Raw genomic sequence first — 23881 nt, 5'->3', positions numbered from 1 at the left:
TGTGTGATTGCGGGGTAAGATATAGTTGATATTTATACTAGCGACCTGCCATGGCTTCGCACGGTTGCTATGCGGATGTATTTATTATACATACCGCATCAAAATCCGTTGCGTAGTTTTAAAGATCTAAGCATACATAGGGACAGACAGACGCAGGAAGCGACTTTGTTTTATACTATGTAGTGATTATAAGATATAGTTTATATTCTACATAAAGCTAAAAAAACTAACCTTGCAATTGAAATTTATATTGCACCTACGACAATCGAATCTCAACTCTCGCGTCCGCCGACGGCCGCTTCGCTCAATATTTGGTCTTGCGATGTATTCGAGTAATCCAGTTGGCTCATTTCGAAGATCACCCATAATTCCATCACACCGGAATCCATTGTCAGAATTATTTTATCCATTTAAGTCATAATTACAAACGACGAAATAGGCACAGAAGTCACTAGCAGCTGGCGTCGTCTTTCGCCTCGCCACTTTCACGATTAAATTATATCGGGGTTAAATACAGTTTTATTTATTTATTTATTTAAAATTTTATTGCACAAAATACAACAAAAAAAATCCAATGGCGGACTTAATGGCATTCCCTACGGGCCGGGAAACAGAGACGTAAAATTAGTGCAACGGGAAAAATAAGTTTTTTTACATTAAGTTATTTATACATACAAAACTGACAATAGTAACAATCCAGAATAACACCTACCTATCTAACCATCTAAACTTACAATCTATCTTCTTCTTCCCGCTAGACCTGTTCCCATTTACTTGGGGTCGGTCTTCCTTGTCCTCAAATTCCATCTAGCGCTGTCTTGCGCTACATCCTAAACTAAACTTACAATCTATAGATTTATATATAATAAGTGAACCTATGACAAACGATTCACAGCGTCACCGGCCACGGCCGCCGGCCGCCACGCGTCTCGTCGCTCAATATTTGCTCTCCACTAATGGCTTTCGCGAACGCTGCACTTTGAAAGTGAAATTATTATATATTATTTAATATTAGCTGCTATAGGTCATCGATTTGCCAGGACTTTCTACTTATACTGATGATTATTAAATTTTACTGCTATACCCAACTAGACTATACCTAAAGAATAACCTTGCAATTGAGACTTCTACAGATCTCTTGCAACAAATGGCAGTAGAACTAAAACTAACTACAGTAGGACTAACGAATTCAATCGATCGATTAAATGCCGCACTGTATTGCAAATCACATACAAATTATCAACAAATCGGTGACGAATATAATTTGACATAGGTACTCTTATTTGTATTTAGAGCCAAATCATATAATCTGTTTTATATACGAGATATTACCAGACTACTTACAGACTGACGCATTGAAGTTTGAACTTAAGAATTTTTCACACGATTATCAATTATCATAATGTTTTTTTTTTTCTTCTTGGTGGTATCATAATGTTGTACTTAGAGAGCTCTACAAAAATAATGTTTTTTTTTAATGAGTGAAAACTGAACGACTTCAACGGAGATGAAGAAGTAGCCGGATGCTAGGTGTATAATAGTGAATTCAAATAACATTTCATAATGTTATTGTAATTTTACAATGTGCTCGTTGATGTCTAATGCAGAAAAACTTACATAGGAAAAATAAGAATATAGAAAAGATGGCGGTTTACACGTTCACATTACATTCTCGCAATAAAATATTTACGTTAATAACATTACTTAAGCTAAGACTGCCAAGTGCCAACACACCTGGATAAATACAAGTAATAAAATAACGACGACTCCCTTCGAAGATAGCAGTCTATTAACGTGATAAAACGCATCAAAAACTGTAATACCCCCATTATTTTACCGCGGGAGATAGTTCATAATAATCGCATTAAATTTCGAACGCCCCCCGATGTTGCCAGACTGAATAAACGCGGCAAATTGTGCGTGAGCAAACAGCGAATAATAGGGTATTGTGTTACCCCTCGCGCGGAAGCTGCACGATCTTAGATTGCTCTAATAGTGATCTAATTTTGAGATAACGGTAAAACTATCGTGTATAAGATCTCAGGAATAAACATTTGAAAGGTTTAGTCCGACAAGAAATTGTAGAATTTTTTTGAGGACGCCACTTCCTACGTAACTGTCACATTTTTGACGTAAAATGCTTAATCATGGCAACAATTTAGTATGTTTTTTTTAGTTCCATTTAATTTAATTTCTACTACTTTATGTCGCACATAGGCATGCATTGTATACGGTTGCCACCAAATTCTACCATAACTTCAGTGTATTGAAGCAATTCTTACAGCAAGTAGGGTAATGTAGGTAAGTAGTTAAGTACTAACTACTAACCGGTTAATGTAACCAGTTAACCAATTAATGTTCTCTTAATTTACCGTATTATTGAAATACTTTACTTAATATTCAACCTATTTAGATTTGAAATCTTACGTAGTATACAAAATTAAGTATTCAAAAGAAAACGCTTTTACATTCTTAATTAGTCTGTGCGGAAAGAGAATTCATGGAATGTATGGGGCCCAATACATTCCACGACTCTTCTCTTTCCGAACAGACTCTATTAGTAATAGAGTCTGTTATATCTATATGTAATAGACTATTACCGACTGATTGTGGATTCGATATACCTACTATTCAAATCAAACTCAACTGAGTCAATATAAATAAACAACTCCATTGCACAACCAGGAGTCTGATAATTCTAATTGGATTCCCAATGCACTCTACCTGGTAGATGTCAAAGCGAAGTGTCCATCCCCGAGACTGTGGGAAATGAAATAGCAAACAATTTCGCGGCGGGCTATTTCCCTCAGTGTTGCCACACTAAAGAAAGATAAACTGCGGCCGCCTGCCGCTGACGCGTCCACTCGCGGCGCATTAGGCGCGCCTACACGCCAACTAAGTGTGTCACACACTTATTTTTTCCCCGCGGCAGTTTTAATTTTAGCTAGCTGACCGCGTGTCGCTGACGCCGTTTGATGTATGGCAACACTTACGCTGCAGGTATTTTTCGAACGTAGAAATTAATTTCAAATTGTAAACGTGTCAAGTTTAAACTTTAAGGGCCCACTAGATGCTGAAGAACTTTTAGCAGTAACAAACTGGAGAGCGTTGTTTGCTCATTCCTCGTATTACCATAGATAAAATAATTTTAACTACGTATACTCTGAACCGGGCCGAGCCTTCGACTGCATCGACCTTATGCTATTTGCAGACGTGAGGCCTTATGTTTACCCAGCCAAAGCTCTAGTGGTGAACAAACATGGGACCGATCGGACGGAATTGCTTATTTTGTCTCTGCCTACAGACTCCCCCGGACACACAGGTACAGGAGTCCAGCCGCCGGGTGTTCCGCAGGGGACGTCGTTCGGACCACTTTTTCTAGTGGTGTAATAATTCGGTGGACGGTATTCGAGTGCATGTTTTTTGTACAGACATCACTCGGTTAAGGTTTACCGTTTTAATCTCCTCTAAAGATGCTTATCTATGCGGAAGCGTGCCTCTATTTTCGTACGAGAGTTTAATCACTTGAAAATTGTTTAATCTGATTGCGCTTGAGCACATTGTTTTGTCTGCTTGTTTGCGGTGTTGTAAAGAAAAGGTAAATCAAACAGCCCGGCGGATTATAAACGCCGAACTAATTGCATATTACAATAAGTAAACATCGTGGACCACTTTGTTTGACCATAATGACGTTATTCGCAAACTAACAGAAGAAAAGGTACATAGATAGAGAATAGGTAACCGGAACGAGGTACGGGCTTCAATAGACAAGCGCGTCATTAATTAATGACTAGGTTCTTTTGAATAGTTAACTAACCGGATAATAAATCATTGGCTTAGTTTTTTCGTGACGCACTACAAAAATAGTAGGTAGACAGGTAATTTAATTTGAATAGAGCGATTTAATTAGGCTTATTCATGACGTGAGTTGCGTCAGTTGCAGCGCTAGAGCCGCGATTTCGAAACGTTTCGCGCCTAATTATCCCCCGATTAGCCGCCATCTTTGTTTTCCGAGCTGTTCGAGATAGACAGTTTATTATTGTTGACTCAATCAGTTTGTACTTTCTCCCAGTCATCTCAGACTACTGGGTTTTCTATGGAACCAAGTTTTGAATTTTCAATTATTGTCTTTGGGTTTGTATTGTCTACCGTTCGAGTGGTGTCGGGTGACAGCCATCTTGTCTCTCGAGTGTTCCAAATTAGAAATTAGTTTACGTTTAGAGTTATCCATTGTTTAAAATTAAAGTCTGTAGTTTTATATTTTACCTTTAAACGAGCAAATTCTTTTATATATATTTATATATTTCGGGGATCTCGGAAACGGCTCTAACGATTTCGATGAAATTTGCGAAATATCGATTCGGGGGCGAAATATCGATGTAGCTAGGTCTTATCTCTGGGAAAACGCGCATTTTTGAGTTTTTATACATTTTCCGAGCGAAGCTCGGTCTCCCAGGTACTAGTACCTATATTATGTAAGTTTGTTGTTAAGTAAGAAAGAGTTTTTTCATACATAGAGTGGAATATTTACATAATCTACAATAACATGTAGTAGAGAAAATCATAAACTCTTTATGAATAAATTTTTAACCAAGGGCAGATCCAGCTTTAAGGTCTGGGTTGGGGGTCACATGGTCAAACTCTAGTTATTTTTTCGCAATTCGCCCTCTGTTTTCTGTGACAAAACGGTAAAGCACACAGGACAGTTTTTGTAATGTTATTTGTATGATTTATTATCCAGCCTGTCCGTATGTAAGTGCTCTATATTAGCTTCGCATTGTCTGCTGTAACAAAGGCCCTCCCGCGAAAAACATTGTATGAAATTTCGCTGCCTCTATCGCTCTGCACATTCGAGCGATGGAGAGGCAAATAAAGAAATTTTGATTTACATTTTTCGCGGCGGTGCAGTGTAAAAGTAATGTCATGGTACACTGTCCCTCTGTGTATATAACTGTGACAAAATAAAGTACTTGATATTTTGTCGTTTATTTTTATGGCCCACCCTAGCTTAATTATCTGATCGCGTACCGCGAAAACCGAAGTTTGCAAATTGCGAGCATCTTTCTCTTTTACTCCAATTAAGGCGTAAGAGTGACAGAGAAAGTCCCGCAATTTGCGAACTTCGGTGTTCGCGGTAGGCCCCTCTGTCCTGGCTCATGACAGCATTGTCTTGTAACAGATCCCCAAACGAGTAGCATCGTGTAGACAAGTGATCGCAATTGCCCGCCGGCAACGCGATACTCCGTGCACCTGCAGAGAGGGTTCAGCCGATCAAGTTACAGAGTACGATAATACCAGACACGGTAATTATAATCGTACTTTATTCCTTTGCGTGCTTTGAGGCGCGATTTTTCACACGAAACATCAAAAAAAACCCCGCGATCTATTTTAACCGTCTTACACTCTGTCCTTTGTCAAATCTAGTTAAGCAATTGCAATCATTCTAATTATGTATTTGTATATTTGTAACACATATTATCCATTATCTATATCGCCTACCATATATGTGGAAAAGCACGTAATATCAAATTATGAATTTATTACCTACTAGCTTCGGCCCGCGACTTCGTCTGCGTGGAATAATGTTGAGATTGATAATAAAAACTATCCATACCTTTCCCGGGCACCAAATTATCTCCATACGAATTTTCATATAATCGGATTTTTTTGTTCATACACGGTGTTTTTTCAACCCTATAAGCCATACTCTAAGAGGCGATGTTTCATCATACTAAACAAAGTTGACTACAACTTTTAGGGAACAGATCAAATTATTTTTAGCAAATATTTTGATTTATACTTTTAAAGTAGTCACAATCTCTCTCGCTATATCGTAATCCCGCAGGGGATTCGAATATGAGGTGCAAGCACTTACTGCTCGCTCTCAGAGTTTGTCTATATAAGTAGCCTATAGTCGAGACATTAGGACAGGTTTCGCCGTGGCGAGGTGGCCTAGGGGTTCGGCGTTAGCCGCAATAGCTATAAGTAAAGACGGTTCAATTCGAATACGGCCTTCACCACTCGAAGGTTCCTCACTTTTTCTTATATGACATCTATTTCACTTTATAACTTTTACTGACCCAACCCCGAAATTCCGAAAAATATAGCTTATGACACACGAGAATTTATATTTACTTGGCTCTACTTGACATCGCCAGAATCTTCGGAAAGTGTCTGGTCTGTCTCATTAATCTCTGGTTACTAAGTCGCGCGCGCGGCCGCCCGGCACGGAGGCATGTTTTACTTATGCGGCTTTTTATTGTACTTAATGGTGTTTACCCAGGCTCAGGTTTGCCACCATTGATGGGAAATCGGTATTGAGAATAAAGGGATTCTTCGATTCTTGAGATTTTGGTCGAGATTTGAATATAGCTACCTAGCTACGTTTTATAGAACTGTCTATGGATTGATATTTCATTATTTACGCTTCTTGAATCTTCGGGATCTTTTAAGTTTCATATAGAATATTACATACATACATACATACATACATATAATCACGCCTATTTCCCGGAGGGGTAGGCAGAGACCACGGATTTCCACTTGCTACGATCCTGACATACCTCTTTCGCTTCCTTTACTTTCATAACATTCCTCATACACGCTCGCCGGTTTAGGGTGCTCTTAAACTATAGAATATTAAACAGCAATTTATTAAAATAAAGGGATTTTTTCTTGTCTGTCATCTTTAATTTAACACTGTTAGAATAACTAGGCTTTATAGTTTAAAATATAATAGAACTAGTTAAGATTAGATTGTGCGTTCAAAATCAGACAGTCATCAACATCATTGTCAGGGTAGGTAAGTATATCAGGTATTTGACTACTAGTCAAATCGGTTTCTTTTTTCGAACTGTCAAAAACGATTTGCCACTATGGAATTTATAATGAATTTATATGTTTACCTACTTTTACCTACTCTTTATAGTTCTATACGATTTATAAAATAGAAATAGGCTAGATGACAAATTTTCATTATTGATATCAATCGATCAGGTATATGTTTAGGATCAAATGTCTATATGGGACTCATTGTATTAAAGCAATACAAAAGTCAGAAATGATAGTCAAAGTCCGACAGTCGTACTTCACTCGCGAAACGATCCTAAGAAAACGATAAATGAACGTGACGTCAAGTTCACTGAGAGCCCATTTTAAATGTATGGACAAAACAAGAGAATTGCGTTTTTGTCGGTGAAATATTGCGTTTATGTATATAGTTGCTATACAATCTTTTTTGGGATAAAATGTAAGGAATCGAATTTACTTAAATTTTGAAACTTTCAAGTCCTGTATTTTCGTATTATTTCCATATATTATTTTAATATCTACATTATTGTGATAAATGGCTCATTTGCTATCTATGTTACTAGATTTTGTTATAAAATTCAACATGTGTCATCATCCCTATTGTGTCTAAAAATTACTTTAGTTCCACGTTTCTCTATTAATGTTCTGGTGCTTTATTTTAAATACAGTCAACATCCCTATTTGTACATTCAATCATTTTCATCAATTCATCAATCATTCAATCATACCTAAGGGCATGATTAGGTATCGAATACCTAAGTAATAGCAAAACATTGCATTGGTTCACTTACGTCACACGAAAAAAATATTACCCCATGTAACCGAAAGTGAATGTTTACAAGGTACCCAACAAATTTGCAATGTAACCTAACACGATTTCACACCTATCGAAAGAATGAACCTTTGCATAGTATCGTATGACGATAAATTGGCTGTGCTAAGTTAGCTGCCGGTGTCAAGTTGCGCGCATGCGTCGACGCCATTTTGAAAAAGTTTTGTGGAAATATATCCCGCCTCTTTGCTTTCACGGACCATTTGATGGCCTTTTTGGAGGTTTGTTTACTACTAAACTAAAGTTTAATAAATTTAGTAAATTAAAACTAAAGTTTTAGTGAGGTTTAATAGATTGTTTAAAACATTTAATTTAGCGTAAGTAATGTAAATTGAAACATAGCTCATTGCCAATTTCGTTTAAGAAATTTTCACATTATCCCATCGAATATTCGTGTCCCACATAGACCACGTAAAATATTTCTAATCTAACTAGTCCCCGGGGATTTGGACTTTTCATACATTTTGTATGAAATCGCGTTTAGGTAACCACGTGATATCGTGTTCGCGGGTCTCGAGACTAGGGGTTAAGTTAGGAACATTGTTGTAATGGGCTTGAGGTATTCCTTCCTACCAAGTATAATAGCAACTGAACAGGCAAGTGCATCTAGTGTCATATCGGGTCAAATTTACCTACACCACAACAGTGTATGGTCAAAACGTACCTATTTACCTTATATTAAGTTCAATCAAAGAAAATATTTAGTTGTTATTGCAATAAAATATAACATAAAATCTAGGTCTACAAATTTTGAACTAAGACTCCTATCTACATTATGCAATTGATAGTAATTAGTCAGAATATATCACAGATAATATCTTGCTGATGAAAACCCTATTGGAAAACGTTTTCAGTCATAGGTTGTAGTATTTATGTTGTTTAACTAACTCTGTACATGGCGACCCTGTCTGTAGTCTGTATCCGTATTTTGAAAGACCTGTATGAATCACTCACTGGCAAACCTGGGGTCGTTGGATGCAGGGTACCACGAGGCCCCGCGCATGTCTCCGTAGTGCGGCAGGTCCGAAGGCGCGCAGCCATAGCCCTGCACGGGTTGCCCGTACAGCGGCACGCCGTACGGGTTGCCCGCCATGCACGAGCCCCCGCCGAGCGGGGAGTTGATGCTGCTGCCGGAGGAGTTTGACCTGGGGAGGGAAAAAAGGTCGTTAGGACTTGGGATTTTTCAAAACGGAACTAAAAGGGTCATCCTACGGCATAGTAACGTGAACATTTTATTACGACTTCCTGTTTTTCATGATGCAAGTTAAAGTGTTAAGCAAGCTTTGTCAGTAGAAAGATCTCTCATACAAATTATGAATTTGTCACCTTTTTTTACTGACAAAGTTAGCTTGCCAGAGTATATACGAGTATACCTAACTGTAACTGTTTGTAGATATATCGACACTTTTATTTACGACAGCAATAAAAAGACAATGCATTTTGTGACTCTCGTTACTTATCCGTGGAATGTCCCATGTCCCAGATGGTATAATATAATATAATGCGTTGTGTTGAGGGTGATCTGTTGTGTGTTTGTTTGTACGTACATACGAAATACCTGTTCCCCAACATTTTCAATACTGATCGATCGATTAAGTTGCGATTCTAAATAAAAGCGCAGGGGGGCCTAACCAAGGTGACGACAGCACATCGACAATAGCCAGACGAAAAGAAAAAAAAACCGGACAAGTGCGAGTCGGACTTGCCAACCGAGGGTTCCGTACTTTTTAGTATTTGTTGTTATAGCGGCAACAGAAATACATCATATGTGAAAATTGCAACTGTCTAGCTACCACGGCTCATGAGATACAGCCTGGTGACGGACAGACGGACAGTGGAGTCTTAGTAATAGGGTCCCGTTTTTACCCTTTGGATACGGAACCCTAGAAACGTATCAGGCATTCAGGCAGGATGACATATACTACGAAAAGTCACGTGACTATTTCCGTACATTATTTAAGTCTTGATTTGCGTTCTTCATTCAACGGTTGCCATCTGGGCTAGTCCCTCTGAGTCTTATTCTTCTTGGTTCTTGTCAGGGGTTTTTACATTTGAAGTTAAGAGTTATTTGTCAATAATGTGCAACAATGACGCATTTCGATCTGCGGCTCTATGCAGTTCATGAAGTTATGACACAAGTTGTTTTGATGTTTATTCAAATTAAGTCCGGAAATAGGTAAACAGTTATAAGGAACAAAGCCGCTAATTACGAAATCTAGGCGTCTGGCAGCTGTATTCTTCTAGAATGTAAACTTATCAAATTGATCCCTACCTAAAAGCACACAAATTTAACTCATTTTCCTTTGTGTAATTTATTTTTCTCCACCTGAGGTACCTACAGGATTTTCCTAATTCAGGTAGAAGTCATTAAAAAACGTACTTTATAAGTTATAAGATATCCTTAAGCTAATGTTAAATGGACGACTGTGTTTTTCTAAATAAAGAAAGAAAGAAAAATCTCAAAACGGTCTACCTTTTTCTATGCCTAGCCCTTAGTCTGTAAATACGAACAGTTAATTCCGTACCTATCTGTCGTTATTGAAACTAAATATAACCCTGACAATTGTTATGATAAGCGGTCATCTTAGCTCTTTGTGGTGTTTGTACGCCCACACAATGCCATTGAGTTGGCGTTTGTCATGTTTAAGACTACTTAAAGTTATTTAAATGATGCAATACCATGGGAATAATAAATATTCCGGCGTGAGAATGCCATTTTTATTTGTACCAACTGGGCCTAGAGCAAGTTTGTTCGGTTTGTCATTAGGCTTGTGTAGTACATGTACTAAAATCAAAAAGACACAAATCCCTCCACTGTACTAGAACGAACTATTCCCTAATGATTCTGCTCTTAATACGTTTTAGTACACTACACGCGAACGAAACAGAATGGGAGCGAGGACCGTGGAGTGACAATGACAGAAAAGCGATCCGAGTGATCCGACCGAACTAAAACTAAACGTCGACTCTCTCCGTGTACTACTGTACTAAAAGACCGAACTAGTACAGTTGTGAGATTGTACTAGTTGGGAGCGATCTTTTCAGTGAACGAGCATGCACAACTCTATTTATCATAATAGTAATTTAAGGAAAATGTATTTTTTTTATAGTTTATTAAAATCAAATATAAGCATAAGCACAAGTTTATGTGACATTTGAAACCGATCCAAATTGAATCTATACGATGGCTGTTGCGCGGTAATCCATAATATTTCATATACTGCCGGTTACCTAGTCCAAAGCGGGGTTTGATTTTGTTTTGTTTTTTTTGTTGGTACCGATATAATTTTAGGCCATCATTGTCAACAATCATCGTTAACCATTAAGTAAATCTTAAACGTAGACTTCGATTATTACTGAATTGTACTGGTAACCATGGTAACTCCAAGTTTAACCGGTTAACCCCGGGTTAGTGAATGTTGCAAGTGCCCTTATTGTCTCGTTATATATTCCATGTGTTTGTATACTGTATATTTTGCAATGTTTGATTTCTCTGTGTATTAATTGGCTTGTCTGTAATGCCGTGTAAATATATTGTTAATAAATAAATAAGTAAATAAATTATAAATGACTGCTTCATGCAGTGGTGTTTACCTATTTTCACAATGAGCTGTGTGGTCAATGGAACCTCCTACGCAAATCAACAGCGCATCTCTTATTATAAACCACTTTAGTTAGGTAAGTATTTACAATAATTGCATGGACCAGGCGGCCTAGCCAAGGAGACGATCGCTTGCGCTTCGCTATCGAATCGCTTTGTGTCTCTCTATCACTCTACCATATTAGTGTGACAGTGACAGTTGCGTTTCGTTCGCTACGTAGCGTCAGCCATTGGCACGTTGTCTACGGGGCCTGGACGAAAGGACATACACTACAGAAACTACAAAGCGCTCTCTATATCTTGTATGAGCACTATAGCTACTAGCTTCTTTTTAATAGGTATCTACTGGCACTAATTGCGACCCCAATGAGGATATTGACCTCAAACAGGAACCTTCAATGTTAGCAGTGAATGGTTGCGATGTGAATTGGTTTTGTTTTTGTAGGTTATGGGCTATATCGCTCGCTTAGTAGCGTTTCGAAACAACACGAGTTTCGACAATAAATAGATATTATACATTTGTATGACTAATGAAAATGCAATTAAAATAAAAATGATAAAAAAGAACGGTTAATAACCTTAAGCTTGTGCGATGAAAATTGTAGGTATCACCAACAAAAAAGATAATTGAGACCTGTAAGTCTGTGTATGGCCCAACTATTTGGACAGCTTCACCTTCTGGCTTAGCTTACTTCTGTAAGTTCCTAAGTAATTAGGTAATTAATATATCTTTACGCCTTGTTAGACCAATAAGTTATTTTGTAATGTCGATAAAAATATAGGTACAATAAATTGCCGGAAGAATTAAAAGAAGAATCAAGTGAAACAGCATTTATCCGCAAGCTAAAACAATTTCTATTGTCCAAATGTTATTATTCTCTAAATGAATACTTAGAAGAAATTGTAACTAATATCTATAATTAAGTGAAACCTATATTTATTTTATTATTATGAAAGTGCTTTTCTCCTTATTTGCTGCGCCCAACAGGGTACATAATGCGATCAATAATTATATTATATTCCATCTGACCTGTGTAACCATTATGTGCAATAAATGATTGATTGATTGATTGATAAGTATAAAAAGATTGATTCGAATAAAACGACACGACATGGTATACCCTAAATATAGGTACGAAAGGTTCGAGAAGGTTATTTAAACGTTATGATTTGTGATTACGCTTGATCTGAGAAATCAATTGGCACGTCATTTTCCAGAATCCAACTAAACAAAAGAGGATTATAACGGACCACGGACACATAAGAAGTGATCATAAATCCCTTCCTGAAAGTGACAGTTGTACGGCAGCGTGCACTCGACAGTTTTTTTTTTTTACTTTTGCTACTAGACCAAGGTTGACTCAAATCAGCCACACGCATCGGCCCGGCGCCATCCTACTAGACAATGCACAGCTTATCTGCTTAATCCCTATTTACACAATTTAATCTCCGCGCCCTCTAACGGGACCATTCATACCACCGACCTGTGAATTTAAACCTTAAAGCACCTAAATAGAGATTAGCGTGTCGACGATAAAACACCCTCCGCCATTACGATGTTTGACTTGACAAATTGAGTTTTGACAGGGCGGGAAAATTCCCGCCAACCGTTTTAGGTTAGGACGTTATAATTGGGGATAATTTTAATTGATTTAACTTTGTTATCTTTCGATTCTGCTGGTGCTTTGTTAATTGTCAGTAGTTGTTTTAGTTGAATAGAGAACTTGATACTTGGCTAAGAATTATCTTGGCAGTTTTTAACAATTAAGTTTCAGTTAACCTGAAACCGTCGCTTTTTCAAAAAAGTCTGTTTAAAATTCTAAAATATATACATATATCAGTAACCTAATTAAATGGGTACTTACCTACTTGTAGGTAACGGCACCAATCATTTTTTTTTTATTTTTTTTATTTAGAAACAAACAGTCTTATAAAACATGTAGGTGAATAAGCTGACAGCTATAATTTATTACAATGTAGACCTATAGTTTCCTGTATGTAAATTATTAATAAAACTCAACATCATGAAACATTTAAGAGATTATTTGATGTATTTTTGATATTTAACTGATGCCTACCGCTTCGCGCAGTAAAAGTGGAATGTCCTATTCGTCTTTTATGTTTTCGACGTGTTTATTAAAAGATTTTAATTTATTTCAATATAATTAAAAAATTAAAACTATGTTTTTTCTCCAACAGTATGGCGCTATTTCTATTAGAACATACCAAAATTAATGATAAAATTGTATCTAGATATCGTTTTTTTTTTGTTTCTTATTCCATCCGACGGATGTCTGTATAAATCCTATTTAGTAGCAGTATTTAGGTATGATCAATATTTTTAAATTAAGTGTTGTACCTGTCCGTCTGTCTATCTGTTAACCAGGGTGTATCTCATGAACTATGATAGCTAGATAGTTGAAATTTTCACAGATGATGTATTTCTGTTGCCACTATAACAACAAATACTAAACAGAATAAAATAAATATGTAAGTAAGTGGGGCTCCCATACAACAAACGTAATTTTTTTGCCGTTTTTCGCGCAATGGTACGGAACCCTTCGTGTGCGAGTCCAACTCGCACTTGGCCGGTTCTTTAATCTAGTCTTAACTAGCAGAGCATAATTAATTTTTGTTTTTTTTTTAACGGCGATGTGTTTCGTACAGTACAGTTTTGATGTCGAGTCATTAAATGCGACATTTTGAGTTAAAACAAAGTAGTGAGTGTAGTGACATTGCTACATTGAAATATATAAGTCGCCCATTTTTTTATAAAACCTATGAAAGTGTGTTTATTAAAGCCTAAACTACAGTGCGTCATAATATAGTTGAAATTAAATAAAATGGAACTAAAAAAAATCCATACTAAATTGTTGCCATCAAAAATTGTGACAGTTACGTAGAAAGTGGCGCCCTCATTAATTTTCTAGTATTTTATGTCGCACTGTAACTAGTCAGACTACTAATTATATCTACTCATCCCCTAGCCGTAAAATTTAACGATGCATTTTTATCATACATATATAATGATGTTAAATAACAAATGTTTGTAGCAAACCACATATTTTTAATTATTTATAGTAAATGCGCTTTTTAAACAAACCTATATTTTTTACACGATATCAGATAACAAAACGACATATGAAACTTTCTAGAATATTTTCTGTGCATAGGTAAATAATTAGTTTTCAAATTTACTATTTTATAAATAAGTAGGTAAGTAGGTATTTATCACTTACTTAGCCGTCTCAGCATCGATATGGTACAAGAGGCTGCGCGGCAGCTCGTGCCCGAACCAGACCGGGTCCTGCATGTCCTAGGCCTCTAGAGTCCGACGGGGCCAACGAGGCCGACGGGCCGACGGGGCCGGGTGCGTGTGCGGGGTGCGCCGCTCAGCGTCTGGCGAATGGGACATAGTTTGGACATACGACTTTGACTCATTTCGAAGATTGAATAGTAAATAATTTTACGTTAAAATTAGAAATAGGAATTCGTTTTTAAAATAATAGAAGATAACTCAGAATTCGTAGTTTGAATAACTGTAGTCCTTAATTTTGCCAGACGCTGAAGGTATTTAATAGGCACACATAATTACAGCACGAATATTTAGATTTCTAGTTTTTAAGTTATGTAGGAATATAAGTACCTATTATCTTGTCAATAAAGTGCCGGCCGTTTTTCAAGACATGCGTCGCTTAATGACATAATCCGTCGGTCTCTTGCCACCATCAATGTACCCGCTCTTCTTGAGCCGACTGGCATTATCAGAGATGATGGCAAGAGGCCCGATGGGATGTCCTTGGTTCCTTGGAGTTTGGGACGGATGTTGGTGTGGGATGCTACCTGCGTAGACACACTGGCACCGTCCCACCTCCAACGGACTAATGTAAAAGCGGGCGGAGCGGCGGAAAGCGCCGAAATTTTAAAACGTAATAAATATAAGAGCCTCGGTAGAGAGTATCATTTCGTTCCATTTGGAGTTGAAACTCTAGGTCCATGGGGTCCCAGCGCGCATAAGTTGTTTGCAGAAATCGCGAAGCGTCTGGTTGACGTAACTGGTGACCGAAGAGCTGGCGGCTTTCTCGCACAACGTATCAGCATTGCGATACAGCGGGGAAATGCCGCCAGCATCCTTGGTACAATGCCTCAAGGGCCTATTTTAGATTTAAGCTAGTTATTAATTTCGTTTACGTAGTACCACTGTATTCATATAAATAAAAGTATGCAATTAAAAAAAAAAAAAAAGTACCTAGGTATTTTATTTTAATTTATTTTTAACGTACATACACCCATTAAAATTACATTTAAACTACCAAAATAAAAGAATACAAATAAATTATTTACTTACTTAATTTCATCACCGAACAGTATAGTTACCTAACCTAGGCAAGTAAAACACGCACAGAGCACGCGTGTAAATTTTCACCGGAAAAACAGCACTTCGTATTTTTTCAAACTAAACCAAAGTGCGAGATATAACATCGTGTTTACTCTAATGTGTGAGTCCACGGCTCTTATGGTCAGAACAAACACTCTTGTGCATGTAATTTAGTGTTGAAAAGCTGTCGATGGCGTTACGTCATACCTACCTACTGCTGTAAATACCTACGTACACGTATTGGCAATGTCAATAAGGATGCTGGTGTGAGCTTACCATAGAAAAGGTAATCATTATTTTAACTTTACGACGCATTAAAAAGACTTTTTTAAATTCTTCGGGTTTTTAATTACAGTCGTTGAAATTTAAGTAATTTAGAGTCCTTAAATTACTGTTAAATGAATAAATAAAGACCTACGTGTATAATACCTACATAATAAAAAAAAAAGCAAGTTATTGCGACACCTTAAAGTAAGTACCTATATCAAGATTTTTAACTACGTGTTGGAATATGAATTTAATTATTATTGCAAAATAGATTTCTATTGAGTTACCTACCTATACAAATTTAATATTGTAAAAAAAACAGCAGGTAGATTAGTATAAATTCAAGTCGTTATAATTATTCTATTTCAAACCGGTACCCAGATAGTAGGTACCTGCCTATTATATAGGAGTAACTTTAGTAACTTTAGGAGGTGTATATTAACTACCTATACCTATATAGGTAGAGTCTGATGCCTATGAAGTATGAATCAAATATACCTATATTTATTTTTAGAAAACTAGCAAGTTTATAAAAATACATAAACAGAGGTATATTTGATTCATACAGCAATTGAAGCCAATTATTTATATTTATATCCTTGACCATATTTTTACCCAATAATTATTCCGCGTTAGGTACATTATTTTTTTTTATTTTTCAGTAAAATACTGTTTTCGATTAAGGGTTTTTTTTTTAAATTATATGTATATAATATTACGTAGTGTTCAGTGGGTAACATTCCTTTTGAGAGATGTCATGATTGAGTTTAATTTTGTATGGTATTTATATATTTAAACCTATATTTAAACAATTATTGTCAAAGAAAAAATAACAAATCTTTTTAGATCACTGCACTTTCTAATTAGATTTCTAACGTCTACCTATGCCTATTAGTTAAGAATTGGGAGGTACCTACATATAGGTATGTACCTATTATAATTAATAATTAAGCTATTTGTTAATAACAATGTTAATGATGATATTGATGATCCAGTGCAGTGCAAGCAAAGTACCTACAGGATAATTATCTAGTTAACCGACGCATAGGGTCTTTAGGCCTAGGTAGTATGCATACCTAGGTAGATTTGGCTGGTTTGCTGTACCCAAGCGGTACCGTAGCAATTATATTAAGCAAAAGGACGTTAAAATATTACAAATTTACGGTATATAATATATCTAATTTTAAAATTTCAATTACTGTTTTGTAACAACAATGCTTGTTTAGTTTTATGAGTATTCACTAACTATTGTATTTTTAGTGCACACTTTTATTTCACTAAAATAAAACGTCGATGGCCGTTGATTGGAGCGCAGTATAAAAAAATATTTAAAATATTTTAAGCCTTTTGGAGCATAACACTTGTATCCATAACAAGTCACGTATCAGTATTGGAGTGCCGCAAGATTCGATTCATGGACCGCGAGCTTTATCGGTAACACGATCATGCACCACTCAAATTGCAATAAGTCTCATTGAAATAATTGTATAAGTTTTGAAGCACAAAAGTGTTGCGAAGAGGAGCTAAGAGAAGGCTAAGTACCTACCTAGAGGCACTCACGCATGGCTAGGCGTCGGCGCACATCACTCGCCACTTGACCGGCGATCACAACATAACATACCTGCACAAATAAACGTCACCGAACTATATCCTTCGGCGGCGAGCGCCGCTCGAGCACTCTCGGCGGGACCTTCGCCACTCGAAAAATCAGCGGGTGGAGGGTCCCCCCCTCGATCGATCGACGCACCTGTACGGCGACGGCGGGTTGTTGGCGAGCTCCAGCTTGCGATACTCCTCGATCGGCGACAGGATGTCGGTCACGGAGAAAGGCGTGCTGTGCTGCAGTTGCAGCTGCGACAGGTTCTGCTGCAGCAGCGCGGACTTGGGCGATAAGCTCATCGCCAGCTCGGCGGCGCTCAGTTCCGGCAGCGCCTCCGCCGGACACGGCGAGTAGCCGCCGCCCTCCGCGGACATCCGACCGGCCACACTCGACGCCACTCGACGGCTCAGCCTCTAGTGGCTCTCGGGGCGAGAGTGGCGGCCGGAGCCCCCGGCGCGGGTTACGGCACTCGAGCGGCCCCGCCCCGCGCGGGCGCCGGCGCCCTATGGGCGCGGTGCGGCGCCGCTATTGGCGGAGGCTGAGGGGCAGGGCGCTCCGTGGCGGGGCGCGCTCCGCTAATTATCGCGTCTCGCCGGCCCGGCTCACTCGTGCACGGGCCGTCCTAATGAAACAATTCGTAGCGTTCGATATTACATTGTCTATATGTATCGCTGTCATGGAGTTTGTTCTGGTTGATTACGGTTTTGTTAGTCTGTGTTTTGTCACTTTTTTCTATGTTCATATAGGTACGTATTACTCTATGTGTGTATCGCTGTTACTATTTAAATGTTCTAAAAATTTTACATGCGGCTTTACCTATTAATTACCTACTCTCATAAATGTATATATCTATACCTATTCTAAATAAGAATGTGTAAAGGAATATATGAATCTAGTTGATTTTAAATTATTGTTGTTTATTAATCTTTTTACGCTTTCAAATATAGTACATCGTGCAACATGGGGCGTAAGTTAAATATTGCAAACGAGAGTATAGTGAAATCGCGACGGCTTGCCGGAGCGATTTATAGACTCGAGTTTGCAATATTATTACGCCCTGAGTTACACACAATGTTTTTCATCACACTTGCGATACAAAAATGAAGTATAAAGACAAAAAACGGTTAGTTATAATACTAGAAACTTCATAACTCCCTAGGGAAAACGCTTTTTCTATAGTTCCCGCTAAGCCTGCGTGCAATTCGCCATGTACTGAGCGAGTGTGATGAAAATGTATTAGTTATTTTACGCAATAAGTAATTAAACTTAAAAATGTAGCTAAAATGTGACATTAATTAAAAGTGCTAATATGAACACCTGCACTCTTTGTTTTGAATGATTATCTAAGATTGCAATATGATAAAAAAACACTCGCCATGTAGTTTAGTTTTCGTCCACTTGATGAATTTGAATATAGGTACCTAAACCTACCTTTAAAGCACAAATTTGGAGTTATTGCAATCCTTAATGTCTAAACAATAGATCTATCTACATAAAAATTATATCTCGCAAGTAGCGAATTAAAAATAAAATACCTACTTATAGGTAAAGGTATTATTTGCTACTCCGTCAAGTGGACGAAAACTAGAGCCGGACGGAAACTAGCGCAATGACCCTATTTCCGAATTGTCAATTTACATACTTTGTACGACTCTAGCTCAATGACCTTATTCAAATTCAAATTCAAATTCAAAATGTTTTATTTGCAAATATAGGTAGTACATACAGTGGATGGTAATCTTACAATAAGTGGTGTCTCTATATTTGACCATCAGGCATGCAAAAAACAGTGTCTTAAGTCTAAATTAAAAAATTGTGTAAAAATAAACTGAACAGAAATCAGTATCAAAGAATTAATGACAACAGTTACTATTAAGAAGACTAGTTTTATAATATTAAATACCCGGATGTCAAACAATTAGAATTTATATAGTAAAACGTTATCTATCGTTAATTGTTACCTTCTTGTAAAAAGTTAACATACCTATTTAATTATTTCCATAGGTTATAGTTTGCCAAAGGACTGTCTCATTTCAAACATAGACAGAGAACATCATAGGTACTATATTTATCTTGCACTAGTACTAGTACCCAAAAGAAAAGGATGAGTATAGTTTTCTTTGTTCTTATTTACTGACAATTTGGTTTGACCAACTATATTTATTACGCAACATAATTTTGATTGCAATACAAATTACATATTTACATGTAAATTTCTAGGAACCCAAATTAAGTGCCATGACAATTGTTACAATGTGTACCTAATAAAATAAGATCCGCGCTTAATTCTTATGGTATTAATATAATGGTAGGTACCTATAGTATATATGTATAATATTTAGTTAACATTATTGCTGAAACATCTTACATATCTTTTTTTCTTATTATTAGGAGTTATATCTATCTTTGTTATTAGGTAATTTAGGTATGCCTATTAACTACTACCCATCTACTACCTAAATACCCACGACTTTGATAAGGAATTTTAATTACTTTTGGTGTTTCTCCGGAATTAGGAACCAAAAATACCTACCAACCTAACTATTGAAAATTAGATCTTAGGTATTGTAAGTAACTAGGTACCTACCTATTCCTATCTTATTAGGTATTTGTAACTGTATTTTTATTTTCTTCTTTTTATTGATTTTCAAGACAAAAATTGTAAGCATGCATTGAGTTATTAAGTATCTATCTTTGTTATAGAGAAGCCATAATCATGGCGCTTACGCGTTTGTTTAGGTCGCGAGATTTGTAAATTCGTGGCAAAAGTAGCAAATGCCACGGGCCCTGCGCGTTTGGGGTCCCCGCACACCTACGCATTGTGGCCGTAAATTTATTGTCGCAGTAAAAAAAACAGTAGTAGGTACAATAAGCCTAAACCTAAACCAAAACCTAAGATTCAATTCGTTCTCGTCCGACAAAACTAAACAATCCATGGGCAACAATCCATGGCATATTTTATAGAATTTGCTACAGGCCCCACGCTGGCTTAATCCGGCACTCGCTCCGCTTCAATGGTTTGATATCAAAACATCATCCAATCATGGCTCAAAATACTGGTTCTCTGTGTTGGTTCTATAAGTTACTAATAAATAATAACACTTGCAATGTTAGTTTATTATTATTAATTCATTTATTCATATAAAACAATTACACAGTTACGTATACTATAAATGCGCCAAACTGGAGTAACCAGTTGCCTGCAGACTGCAAATAGTGCAAATGCATTTTTGAAGTCAATAAATAACATACCAACATGCATTCTCTCATAAAGATATCAATTAACAGAGTGTCCGCAAATCGGGACAATGCCATTATTGTACTTCGGCCCGTCCTAAACCCATGCTGTGCATCCGCGATAATGCCGTTTGTTTCTAAAAAAACCGGCCAAGTGCGAGTCGGACTCGCGTTCCAAGGGTTCCGTACATTACACAATTTAAACAATGTATTTTTTATGTGAAACGTGAAATGTCTTTAAAAAAACCCGTAGGGGTCGGATCAAAAACTAAGTAATTAAGTCCGACTTACGCTTGACTGCAATTTCTAATAGGTTTTCCTGTAATCTATAGGTAAAGATCTATTTTGTGTATTTTTTTCAAAATTTTAGACCCAGTAGTTTCGGAGATAAAGGGGGGGGAATGGTCATTTTTTGCCTATTTTCTTGAATAACTTCTAAATTGTTTATCCTAAAATTATAAAAAAAAATTATTTGAGATTCTTGCAATGAGCTCTTTCATTTGATATATAACACAATATAGTTTGAAAATTTTTATTTTTTAATTTTCTCATTTACCCCCCAAAAGTGGCCCCCAAGTTTAAAATTCATTTGTTTTTGTTACATGTCCGTCTTTGGGTCACAAACTTACATGTGTATACCAAATTTCAACTTAATTGGTCCAGTAGTTTCGGAGAAAATAAGCTGTGACAGACGGACAGACAGAGAAGGGTTCCTTTTTTTTCCTTTTGAGGTACGGAACCCTAAAAAGTACTAATCTGTTCGACTAAAACTTTCTCGACAATTTTATTGATTATGGACAGTTAGGTAATTAAGTGGTTAGTTTCTACGTTATTTTAGTTTAATTTCCCATTGCAGTTGTTAACAAAGTAACCTAACCTTTTTTTTTTATAGAGGGGGAATGCGTTACGCGAACCTAACCTAACCTAACTTTGGTAACAATTGCAATGTTATTGTCCTTACCATTAATCTGGTCTGATATTTAAGAAAGAAGTCGGAAGTCGGCCATAGGAACTGTATTTACTCTGTAATAAAACAACGCAACCTGATTAACTTTGTGCTCGTTAGAATAGTGTCATTTAATTTATACAGATATAGGTACTTAAGTACGGCGGTGTAAGGTATGAAACAATCTTTGTTACGTATAACTGTATATGTTACAAAAACGTAAATAAATTCGACGCCACTGGCTCCCACTATACCTACATACCTACCTTATTATTGCAGCAGAGCAAATATCGGAAATTTTGAAGAAAACATTTTTTTCCCCTCACTAGCTCGGAAAGTTGTCTTTTATCCTTTAAAACAAGCGGGGAAAAACGCGTTTTATCCACTAGTGGGGAAAGTAATTTGACCTTGGATGGAGCGTGTTTAAGTTGCTTGACAGATAACAAAACGTAAAACGCTCATGATAATGGTTCGTTCGATATTAATTATCATTAAATAAATGGTTTGAGAATCTAATAAAAAATACCAAATTTAGCTTTATTTAATGATTTTAAGTCATACACCTTAAAATTCCATAAGAAACGTTTTTTTTTATAATGATGTTAAATATAATTCTGAACGCACAAGTTGATTCGATGCAATTTCAAAACGCATCATTGACATTTCATACGTCAGAAATGTCAACATTGTCAACAATTTTTTTACTTAAAAACTTTTCTCACCGACTCGCGTAAAAATACACAACTTCAGAGTTTTCTGTTATAATATCGTAAAAAAATTAGTGATTCCAGTGATGAAGATGATCTAACGCCTGTGGATGTTGCACTTTCCTCGCTATAGTGAGGTGAAAAGTTTTGTGTTAAACACGGGTGCAAATGTATTTTACTTCTCGTGTGTTGAAACACTCGCTACGCTCAGGATTATATTTTAGAACCACTCGCTTTGCTCGTGGTTCAATTATAGAATCCTTTCGCTTGCTCGTGTTTCAATTCTACACTCGCGGGTAAAATACAACTTTGCACCCTTGTATAACAAATAACTATTACAGTACATACATATGGTGCTACTTTCTCGCACTAGTGGGGAAAGTGCACTTTTTGTGCATATGTCGAAAGTTTAAAGGGCCATATGTACTGTAAAACGTTGTTCGATACTCGTGCGAATAGGTAATTCGCAACTCGAGTCGATTTAAAACACTCCCTGCGGTCGTGTTTTAATTTATCGCCACTCGTTTCGAATTTCCTCTTTTCCGCACTTGTATCGAAAATAACTATTTTCTTTCCTAGCTGTAATCTAGATTGAAGTTTAAGCTTCAAAGTATGACTATAAAAATTGCGATTGTTTTCCGCCGCAAAAAATCGGATCCCTACCTAAATATGCGGCGTAAGCCAAAAGCGATGTAGGAATCCTACAACTCCCACAAGCTACAATAGGATGCCACCAATGTATTGTAACTGCCTTTCATGCAGGTTGTAGGTACACAGGCTTTGTAACTTTTTAATGGATTTGGAGAGAGATATTTATAATTTGCACACTAGCCCATATCTCCAAAGTAGAAGTATAGCAGGTCATTGTCAGTTGAAAAAGGACACATATTATTATACAATAAAATATAGTAACTATACCTATGCTTGGTTCTGTCTTGGCGCTGGATCCCAGGTAGCATTTATACGTAATCATGACGTCCGTTACATCATATTGACGTCATAAAGACGTCGCTGACGTTACTTTGCTACCTGGGATTCTAGACGTCGAAATATTAATAAAGGCAATAGTTGACTTACCAAAAGGTATATGAAAACATCAACCGCTATAAGAACACAGCATCCTTCGCCGCACTGGACAAGCACACATCTGCTTCGGTCCATGAACAAGCAATTTCTACTTCTTACTTTCCCCCGAAATTGCGCCACCGGCCACATAGAAGGAAATTCCGACAACGAACGAAGATTTATTTATTGATAATACCGATACAGCTATCATAACAGTTGCCCAATGTGATAGTGTAGCAAAATGACAACTAGAGACATATAGGTATAATAAAATATTTATAAAATTAGTTCTAAGTATAACATAACACAAACAAAGTGACTTTGATGATGTACAGGACAATCGATCCAATCTGTATCAGCATAGCTAAGTAGACATCCACCGCCTTTCCTGTAATGTCCAATCGAATTTGCTTTTAAATACTGCAACACTCGCATTAT

The 23881-nt window shown here is 36.9% G+C and overlaps 1 protein-coding gene across 2 annotated transcripts in view; it reads right to left on the bottom strand.

The window, feature by feature from the left end:
- LOC134748166 (homeobox protein Nkx-2.1-like) overlaps positions 1-17892 on the bottom strand; it is a 55810-nt gene extending 37918 nt beyond the window's left edge. The window contains exons 1-3 of one of the 2 annotated variants that reach the window (XM_063682879.1): positions 17636-17756; positions 14483-14642; positions 8597-8787 (exon numbers count right to left, since the gene is read on the bottom strand). In XM_063682879.1, the coding sequence (XP_063538949.1) occupies positions 8597-8787; positions 14483-14556 (265 nt within the window). In that variant the 5' untranslated portion in view covers positions 14557-14642; positions 17636-17756. Of the gene's footprint in view, positions 1-8596; positions 8788-14482; positions 14643-17635 lie in introns of both variants that reach the window. The other variant, XM_063682878.1, reaches the window with a different exon arrangement.
- Between the last annotated feature and the right edge of the window lie 5989 nt (positions 17893-23881).

The sequence above is a fragment of the Cydia strobilella genome, chromosome 16, assembly GCF_947568885.1.
Source record: "Cydia strobilella chromosome 16, ilCydStro3.1, whole genome shotgun sequence".
Taxonomy (NCBI): domain Eukaryota; kingdom Metazoa; phylum Arthropoda; class Insecta; order Lepidoptera; family Tortricidae; genus Cydia; species Cydia strobilella.
This window is presented reverse-complemented; position numbering and strand designations above follow the sequence as displayed.